At 54.6% G+C, this 9,612-nt stretch overlaps 1 protein-coding gene across 1 annotated transcript; it reads right to left on the minus strand.

The window, feature by feature from the left end:
• Window positions 1-259: 259 nt before the first annotated feature.
• Window positions 260-8,934, minus strand: SLC18A1 (solute carrier family 18 member A1). Its single transcript, XM_064637824.1, has 16 exons — window positions 8,696-8,934; window positions 7,447-7,633; window positions 6,672-7,032; window positions 6,104-6,162; window positions 5,772-5,855; window positions 5,526-5,618; window positions 5,206-5,295; window positions 4,300-4,343; window positions 4,122-4,182; window positions 3,914-4,009; window positions 2,238-2,316; window positions 2,066-2,117; window positions 1,888-1,951; window positions 1,642-1,761; window positions 1,141-1,274; window positions 260-870 (listed from the first exon to the last, which is right to left on the minus strand). Exons 2-16 carry the CDS (start codon window positions 7,580-7,582, stop codon window positions 757-759), a joined length of 1,587 nt encoding a protein of 528 aa, XP_064493894.1. The 5' UTR covers window positions 7,583-7,633; window positions 8,696-8,934; the 3' UTR covers window positions 260-756.
• Window positions 8,935-9,612: the final 678 nt, after the last annotated feature.

Genomic DNA, 9,612 nt, shown 5'->3' on the forward strand with positions numbered 1-9,612 from the left:
TATATATATGTATAATATATATATCTACATATATCTATGTATATGTATCTATGTATATACGTATATACATGTGTATATATGTATGTATAGATATGTATCTATGTATATATATATGTGTGTGTACATACATGTGTTTGTATATATATGGGTGTATACATATATATTTGTATATATATAAATAACATTAATCACGAGTTATCTAAGTGGCTTTTTTTGTGTAGGAGTCTACACCTTATTTCCACCTCAGTTTCTTAAAGAGTTCTCCAAACAAATGAATTCGTTTAATGTACATTGGGGAGGACACACAGGCAGCTCTGGGCAGCACAGACACAGCACGACACATCAAGCTACAGCAAAAAGAAATGAGTGGTTTTTTAGTGTCTCCAGAGGAGCGTGGAGCAGTGACATTACAGTGACATCTTCACGGGCGGTGGCACAGATGGATTGAGCCCTGTTGTTACAGAACAGCTTCATCCTGGGGTTTAGAGGAGGATCTGGAGAAATCTCCCAGAGTTGATATCATTTTCTTTTTTCTTTTTTTCCCCCTTCATTTTCTTTCAGGAACAGTCAGTGCTTTAAAGACATTCCCAAAGCCCTGGCACAGTGGGAGAGATGTTGATGTTCTCCTCTGGCACGGGCAGGCTGTGCCTGGGACAAAGCTGTTCTCCAGGACAGGCTGATACATCCACTGCTCGTAGAACCTGTGTTTGTAACCGTAATACTGGTTTTAAAGCAGGGCACACATCCTTGCACTGGCTATTCCACATTTTCCTCCTCCACGTCACTGTCCTCCGAGAGAGGGAATTCCCGCAGGGGCTTCTGCCCGGTGTAGCTTTTGGGTTGCATGGGGCACTCCTGGCTCAGGATTGCCTGGGTGGAGGAGAGGAGAAATCCTGCTTTGGTACAAATTGCGATTAATTTGAACACTTATCAGGAGTTACCAACTTCTCCCCAGGTTAAGGGAGAGTTAAGGGAAGGACCCTCTAAACTCACTTGGTTTTATCTGAGGTTTTTGTCCCTTTTTGAGGGCAGAGCGGCACCCAAAGCAGAAGACGCAATCCCTAGCGAATTTATTCTTACCTCCCCCAAACCCCTGGGCTGTGAACCCCCTCTACTCCACTAAAACCCCCCTAAACTGACCATCTTCTCCTCCTTGGCGGGGGGGCTGCGCAGGCACCAGCAGAGCGGGGCGTAGGCCAGGTTGGTCACCCCGATGATGACCATGAGCCAGGGGAAGCCGATGGCTCCGACGATCGCCCCGGCCGTGGAGGGACCTGCAGATTGAAACGTTGAAAAGGGATAAAAATCCCAGAGAGCGGGAGGTTGGTCCGCTTTGGAGGGGACCTGTGGTGGACTCGGTGGTTGTGGTGGACACTGTGTGGAGGAAAGGGAGTGATAACCAGAGTGAGATACACACTGAGCAGTCCCCCTGTGAGTAAGAGCTCCCTCACTGCTATGAGTGTACTCTGAGATAATCCAAATAATGATAATTACTATTAACTTACTGTGTTGTTCTAATACTACAAATCAGCGAGTATTTCATATTAAAAAAAAAAAAAACACAAAAAACCAACAAAATAATGGCAAAGAATGTTTAAAAAGTTTGTTTTTTAAAAAAAAAGAGAAAAGAAGAGCATCTACCAACGGCAAAGCCCATGCAAAAGGCCACGTCAGCGATGGCGTAGACGGTGCCGTAGACGGAGGTGTGGCGCAGGTCCACCAGGTAACCCATGATGGGCATCATGGAGGAGTCCACCATTCCTGCCCGGAGCAAGGAGGGGCTGGTCAGGCACTGCTGCTCCTGGGGAGAGAGCCCTGGAGCAGCCTGAGCACCCCCCAGCTTACCTATGGCAAAGCCCAGCTTACCTGTGGCAAAGCCCAGCTTACCTATGGCAAAGCCCAGCCCAGCGTTGGGGGCGATGAGCCCGTAAATGTTTGTGGCCAGAGGTACCTTTGAGAGGAGAGACGTGGAGTAGATCAGGGAATCATGGTTCAAGCTGGGAGGGACCTTAAAGCTCATCCAGTTCCACCCCCTGCCAGGGGCAGGGACACCTCAGGTACTCACACAGAGGAGGCTGACTCCCACCACAGCCATCCCGATCATGGAGCACAGCCACCTGCAGCGGGGGAGAGGGCAGGAGTTCTCAGCCTGCACAGCACCACGGGCACAATTCCCGCTGAAATTCCAGCCGGGCTGGGCTGGGCTGAGCCAAAACCTCTGGTTTGGTCCCACTCACCGCCCCATCCTGTTGGCCAGGACCCCGAAGAGGTTGGTGCCGACGAGGTAGGATATGCTGGCGGGGAGGAAGGCCATCCCTGGCAGAGGGAAGGAATCAAACACAGTGTGTCACCCCCAGGAAAACACAGGGCATTTGCACAGTTTTCATTCCCTCACTGGGAGAACGTCCCGAGCCAGGCCAGGCACCTGAACACCCTCCTGCCATAGTTTCTCCCTCCTCCACCTTTCCCCCTTTGCCTTCTGCTTTTCATCTGCTAAATAAAGAGGAATAAAACAACTGCTTAAGTAAAAAGCTCGGGGATCATTATGCAGCTCAAAATTAAATATTTGCTCTGCCTGCTGCTTTACCAGTTGTTTATTTTTCATATACTCTCCCGCTGACTATAAATAAAACTGATCAGCTCCATTTCCCTGGGACAACTTCCTTATTGGAACACACTGATTTGTGTTTAATTTTCTCTCCTCTCTCTAAGAGCTACAGAACATGGTTAATCCTGCAGGTTTAGTCCAAGCTCTTCAGGGTTCTTTTCCCAGAGTTTATGGGAGTGGGTGAACTGAAGGAGATAAATAGAGAAGGCTCCTGGGCTCAGAACAGCACGTGAGGTGGTGGTTTGTCGTTGGACTGTGTCTAAATCCAAACTGCTCTCGAATCTCAGGTACCCAAACATTTTAGGGAATGTATTTGGGATTTTCTTTGCTGTCTGCTGACCTCTGGGTGCTCTAAGTCACCCCAAAGGTTCCCCTGGGGCTCAGTGGTGACAGGGCAGCCCTGAGTTCTTTTCCCCTGAGTTCTGCCCCTTCTTCCCACCGCCAGAATCTTTGGGTGCTGCTCCCCCCTCACCCATCCTTGCTCAAAAGAAGCATCATCTGCTTTTACTGGATGGATGTTCCTGCCTGCCCAGAGGATAATTTGATCAGGAGCAATCTCACCCCCTCTGCTCCCAGCCTAGAATCCAATTTAGGATCTAAGTGCAGCCTGGGGCACCCCTGGGGTCATTCCTCTGCCAATTGGGTTTTATAACCATTAGTTTTTACTTCTGCAGCAAACACAGGCGGTGTTATCTCCACATCCCATTTTCCAGGCAGCTGGTAAGCAGCAGGTCCTGCCCTGCCCTGCCTGGGACACCCTGAGTGGCCTCGTTTCACTCGGAGCAGCCCCTGCAAAGCCCATCTGGCCTCCACCACTGCAGCCCAGCACGAGCCCATTATCCTCCCTGCAGAAGATGGGCTTCCACAGGCTTCCCAAACAGCCTCTCCTCCCCGTTATTGCCCTTGTGGGGAGCCTGGTTCTGTGCAATTTTTTCAATAACAGAGCAAGGCACATGGTGCAGCCGCCGCTGAGGAATTCCCAGCTGGATCTGGAGCAAAGCACAGCCCGGGATCACTGGCCCCCTGTGTGTGAGGTCATATGTTTTCTTCTTTTTTTTTTTTTTTGGAACGATATAAAAGACGTTTCACTCCAGCTCGCAGTGCCCGAGCAGGACGTGGCTCTTTGATCCCTGGAGCTGTGTCCAAGGAAAAACTGGACGTGGCACTCGGTGCTCCGGGCTGGTTGACACGGCGGGGACGGGTCACAGGTTGGACTCGGTGACCTGGGAGGTCTTTCCCAAGTGATCCCGTGATTCTAAACTCTCCCAAGGCTCAGGAGAGGAGGCTGCAAAGCAGGAGACCTACCGAGCTGCCACTGCGGGGAGCACATGGTCTGCATCATCCAGATGGGCAGGGTGGGCTCCAGCATGGCCACCCCCATGTTGGAGAAGCAGAGGGCTCCTGGTGGGGAGAAAAGGCAGAGATGCTCCATTTGAGCCTTTACTTTTGCTGCTGTTTCAAGCAGGGAATCTTTACTCAGGGGGGCTCAGCGTGTGCCAGCCTCCACCTTTACCTGCAGCCACCAGGATGTAGGGGTCCCGCAGCAGGGTGGACATTGGGGTGGCCTTGGTGCTCTGCGGGGTGTCCAAGGGGGTTCCATGGGCTGGGGGCTGTGTGTGCCCTCACCTGGCCCTGGGCACTGCCCCCTCCCTCACCTGGCAGCGCTCAGGGGTGCCCAGGGCTGTACTCACCTCCGGGCAGATCCTGGAGGGCTGCAGGATGCACAGCTGCAGGGCTGGGGAGAGAACACCCCCTCAGTCCTCCTTCTCCCCTCTGGCTTTTCCCTCAGCTCCACCCCTTCCCCCAGCAGAACCCCCAGGGGTGCAGGAACTGTGTCTGGGGTAGGGCAGGAGGTGGGAGGGAGCACCAGAACTGCCCAGAGTGGAGTGTGTTGGAAGGGTTTTGTCAACCTCTGAACAGTCAAAAGTGCAAATGCTCTCGCCTGGCTGCCAGCTGGGAGAGGCCACCAGAGCATGACAGGAATTGGATATGGGAAAGAATGGGATTAAACCAGAAATTCTGGTATGTATGAGGCCTACATTTTGTTTTTCAGAGGCTCTTACACGCTTCATTACAGATATCTCGCCTCACATCTGGGCAAAGATGGTAACTGGGACTGTAATTTAATTAGCTCAGTACTTCCCACAGAAAAGGCACATTCCTGCTGCCTGTGACTTTGCTGTGGCACTGGGAAGGCTCTTTATCTCCGACACAGTGATGGGAGGAAGCACAGGACACTGTTTGTGCTGGCAAAGTCTGATTCCTTCATGGCATGAAGAGGCTGCAGACAGGAAGGCCTTGCCAAAGAACTCACAGCTCAAAGAGCTTTGCTGAACGTGCCTTTCAAGCCATGAAAGCAATTGGGGGGTTCATTAAGTAATGGGGGATTAATTCTTACATATTGCTGTGTCAGTCATCTGGAGATAGAAACCATGGGATTCAGCCCTAACAGAACAACCAGTGCTGATGGTGTCACCCGAACTGTGTTCACGTTCTCCCTTCTCTCAGATCCTCCCCTAACACCCACACTGCAACCTTTTCACATGTTGCTTTTTGGTGGGTTTTTTTTGGCAGGTAAAAACCCTGTGGCCTCTCACCTCCATCCAAGAGGGCGAGGAATGCCAGCACCAGGAAGGGAGAGGATTTCCCGGCGAATTCGTACATGACGCTCCCGAAGGGCGCCCCGACTGCAAGGGAGAGGCTGTGTCACAGCAGGGCAGTGCCACCGCCCCCAGCTGCCCCCTCCGGGTCCCTGGTGGGTGTTTTTTGGGGGAAAATGTGGTTGGAAGGTGTCAGGTCCCATGGAGGGAGGGCAGGGGAGGGAGCAGGACATCCAGCCGAGCCCATGGGATGGGGAAGGGGCACATCCAGGGTGGAGGTGCTGTCATAAATCCCACTGGGATCGAGGTGTCCTTACTCAGCACGCCCAAGGCCAGGCCTCCCAGGGCGATGCCCATGGCACTGCCCCTCTCAGAGTCGTCTGTGTACACGCTGGCCAGCATTCCCAGCCCTGGGAGCGGGGAGAGAGCACAGGACATGTGGTTCCATGGGGGTGGGCTCCTCCCTTTTGGGGTGCCCTGTTTGCAGGAGGAGGAGGAGGAGGAGGATGACAGTTGAACCCAGACAGGGGGAGCTGACACGGGGACAAAGCTGAAACATTTACCTGCCACAGATGAGAAGGAGGAGCCCACGCCCTGGAGGGCCCGGGCGATGAACAGCAGGGTGTAGGTGCCTGAGAAAGCAAACACTGCAGAGAGAGGGGACAGCTGCATCAGGCTGGGCCTGAAAACCCTGCAGAGGGGGAGACTGGCCTCAGCTGGCACCACTTTGGGTGCTGGAGAGGGCAAAGGGACAGAGGGCTCCTCGTCCTTTCTCATCACTCCGTTCTGGGTTGCTCTGCTCTCCCTCCTTTCTCCTCCTCGGGGACAGCAGGGAGGGCACAGCCCAGAGGATTTCCTGGTGCCAGGGAAGGGCAGAGGGAAGGGCAGTACTCACTGACTGTGGAGAGGAACATGATGGAGAACCCCACGAACATGGGGATGTGGTATCCTATCCTGGAAAGGGAAAAAAGAGGCACCAGCTCAGGGGGAGCTTTGACATCTGGCCTCGCTGCCCAGCTTAACACACAGCTCTCTGTGGGCTGGGAAGTGTCTCCTGAACGGGTGGGTGAGCCCCCAAGGGCTGGTCAGTGCCCCAGTGCCCCCCTGCAGAGCCCACCCAAAGCCATGGCTCTGCTCTCCCACCCCAGCTCAGCTCACAGTGTCTGCAGGAGACACAGGCCACAAAACAACATTATACCATGGTGGGCTGGGAGGCTGTGTTTGTTTGTTTGGTGCTTACTGGCACCAAACAGCACCTGCCAGCACCTGAGGAGAGCATTAGTGAGGTTTAGATCGGGATATAAACTCACAAACCACGGGCAGGCTTTCAGAACAGACACAATTCCTGCTATTTTCAGGGATACATTCTCCCCAGTTCCTCTAATCCCACGGCTGCAGCAGCTCAGCCCCATGGCTGTTCCTGCCTGTCCCTGAGGGGCCACAAACCCGGCTCTGTGACCTACCTGTTGGTCAGGAGGCCCACGCAGGGGTTGACCAGCAGCTGGACCAGAGCCTTGGAGGCAAAGAGCAGCCCCACACGGACGTTCTCCCTGGTGAGGAAATCATCCCCCTCGGGGCAGCCCCTCGGAGGTGCTGGGGGGCTGCTGGGGGGCCGTGCTGGGAGGCTGCTCTCCGTCCCACTGGGCACCTCTGGGGGGCTGTCAGAGCCCCGGACAGGCACCGTGGTGTTGGCAAAGTAGGAGAACAAGGAGGAGAAAGGAGGAGCCTTCAGGGCTGGAGGAGCTGGCTCGGGCTGGGCTGTGGCCACGGAGCTGTTGGCACCTTCGTACTCGGTGGTGTAGAGGAAGGTGGGAACGATGGGCACTGGGGCAGAAGCCGGGGAAGGGATTAGTTGGGGATTTTCCTCTGTTTTCTGGCTCGGCACAGAGCCAAGCTGAGCTGCCAGCACCCAGCCCTGAGCAGGGACCCTGCTGGCATCACCCTGAGACCCACAGAGGAGCTGAGACCCCGAGACAGCCCCCCAGGGACCCATCCCCTCTCTGTGCCCCCAAGGCAACCCCTGAAGGACCCATCCCCTCGCTGTACCCCCGAGGCAGCCCCCCAAGAGTGCCCTGAGCAGCCCCCAAAGAACCCAACCCCACACTGTGCCCCCGAGGCAGCCCCCAAAGGACCCACCCCTTTGCTGTACCCTCAGAGAACCCCACACTGCACCCCCGAGCAGCCCCCCCAAGGGCCCAGCCCCGTCCCCTCCGGGCAGCCCCCCCAGAGCCCCCCTACCCACGACGGTCAGCAGCATGTTGTCCAGCAGCAGTGCCACGAACACCACCACCAGCACCAGCCTCGGGGACCCCCTGCTCTGGGCCAGCCAGCGCTGGGGGGGGTGCTGGGGGGCTGAGGGCACAGCCAGGGGCATGGCCGGGGCTCCGGGGGGCTCCTGGGCTCAGGGGTGAGGGGCTCTGAGCACCTTTAAAGAGAACACTCCGGGTCACTCCTCCCACAGCTCACGGCTGCTCCCTCGGGAAAGCAGCTCCCGGGGGCACCGAGGGTGGCCCCAGGAGCTGGGGGCCATTCCCAGAACCTGGGTGCTTTCCCTGGGAGCTGGGGGCCATTCCCAGAACCTGTGTGCTTTCCCCAGGAGCTGGGGGCCATTCCCAGAACCTGTGTGCTCTCCCCAGGAGCTGGGTGCCATTCCCAGAACCTGTGTGCTTTCCCCGGGAGCTGGGACCACCAGCTTCACTATCAAAGCCCGTGTTTTCATCAGGCTTGCTTTTAAATTTGCAGCTGGAGTGGTGCTCCAAAACCATTTCCCCTCTCCTGAGACATCTTGTACCTGCTTCAAGGCATCCTTTCGGTCTCCTCCCAAAGACTCCAGGCACAGATCGAGCCTCCAGCTTATCTGAGGTAATCTCAACATCTTTTATTCCGTGTTTGTTCTTTGGAGATTAAATTCGGCCTCAAAGGAAATTCATTTTACCTTCCATGTCTTTTTATCTGCCCTAATTGAAATGTCAGGGCAAGATCCAGGACTTCAAAGCCTGATGTAAGTGAGGGAGATCAGGGCTGAGGGAACACTGCTCACACCAAAAATACCCATCAGAAACTTGCATTAAGCCAACCAATTAACCATTAATGCTCTCACAGCTCTTGGGCACAAGGGACTGAGGGGCAAAATTAATGGAGCTGAGCCCGAACTATCCCTCTTCCCAAAAAAACCTGTGGTTTCCTGGAATCCCAGGCAGTGACAGATATCAGTTTTTAATTATAAAAAGCAAACACTCCAAATGCTTTATCATCAAATGTGAGTGTCACCGAGCTGGGAAACAGGGCTGGTTGTCTCAGTGCCTCCAAGTAAACACCAAATAACAGAATTAATGCCAGAGAAGAACACAGAGATGCAAAAATGAGAGAGAGAGGAAGAGGAAGGGAGCAGAGGCAATAAAGACACATAGATTAACACCTCCAGCACAAACCCTGGCCCCTCTCCCTGCAAACCTGGGGTGAGGAGCAGAGGAAAATGGTCCCTTACCCTGCCACCCATCGGAGCCGGAGCCGCTGCCCTGGTGGATGAATCCTCTCTGGATTTATGGTTCCCTGCTATCAGGAGAGGATGTGAGTGGCCCTGGTCCACGGAGATCTAATTGGAACCTCAAACAAGTGTCCCTGAGCCCTGCAGCTGGCTCTGCTCTGCGTCAGCAGGGCAGGGCGCTGGGCTGGGGGTGGGAGGGAGGGAGCCAGGAGTGTTTGTCCTCAGCTCTCCAGCTCTCATCCAACCCTGGGCTGGCCCCAGGCACCCAAACCCCTGCCTGGAGCTTTCTCAGAGCTCTGGGGGATGTTCAGCTCTTTGTGGTCCCCCCTCTCCTCCTCCCATGGGATTCTGCCAGTGGGGCACCTCCCCATGGCCTCTCCCTGTCTGTTCTACCTGCAGGGACAGGGAGATAGTTCTTGGATTAACCAGGCAAAGCTGGCTGGAAATTCATCTCCAGGCACAGGGGAGCTGCTGCAAAGGCCACTCACAGCGGGATCTCTTTTATTCCATCATTTCTGTTTCCTTAAACTTTTGACACTTTGCCCCATGATTTCTTTTTTAAACCCCAAAAGTGATGCCATCATTCGTTCAGGACACAGAGATTTACGGCAGGGAGGGGAAATAAATCCCAAACATATTCCCCTTTCCTCCCTTGGCACATAAATCTGCCACTGAGGCCGTTTGTCTGCTCCTGCCTGGTCCAAAACCATTGCCAAGGAGGTGAGATGAGAACATCCTGCCCAGAAATTCCCTGGGTGAGCATTAGAGCAGGAGCTGAAGCCTTTAAATATATTTCATGAGCGGAGAATTGAATGCCTGGGCCTGGAAATGACTTTCCCGGCGTGTGGAGAGGAGGCAGAGGATGAGCAGTGCAGCACCACCATCTGCCGAGGGAGCCCAGAACTGCCGGGCTGGGC

This window comes from Pseudopipra pipra, chromosome 28 (assembly GCF_036250125.1).
Source record: "Pseudopipra pipra isolate bDixPip1 chromosome 28, bDixPip1.hap1, whole genome shotgun sequence".
NCBI lineage: Eukaryota > Metazoa > Chordata > Aves > Passeriformes > Pipridae > Pseudopipra > Pseudopipra pipra.

Coding starts and splice junctions, on each gene's coding strand:
- SLC18A1 (XM_064637824.1), bottom strand. CDS start 7,582: ATGCCCCTGGCTGTGCCCTCAGCCCCCCAGCACCCCCCCCAGCGCTGG. Junction 4,344..5,205: donor CCTCGCCCTCTTGGATGGAG/GTGAGAGGCCAC, acceptor TTCTCTCCCCAG/CCCTGCAGCTGTGCATCCTG. Junction 1,762..1,887: donor TGGGCTGGGCTTTGCCATAG/GTAAGCTGGGCT, acceptor TGCTCCGGGCAG/GAATGGTGGACTCCTCCATG.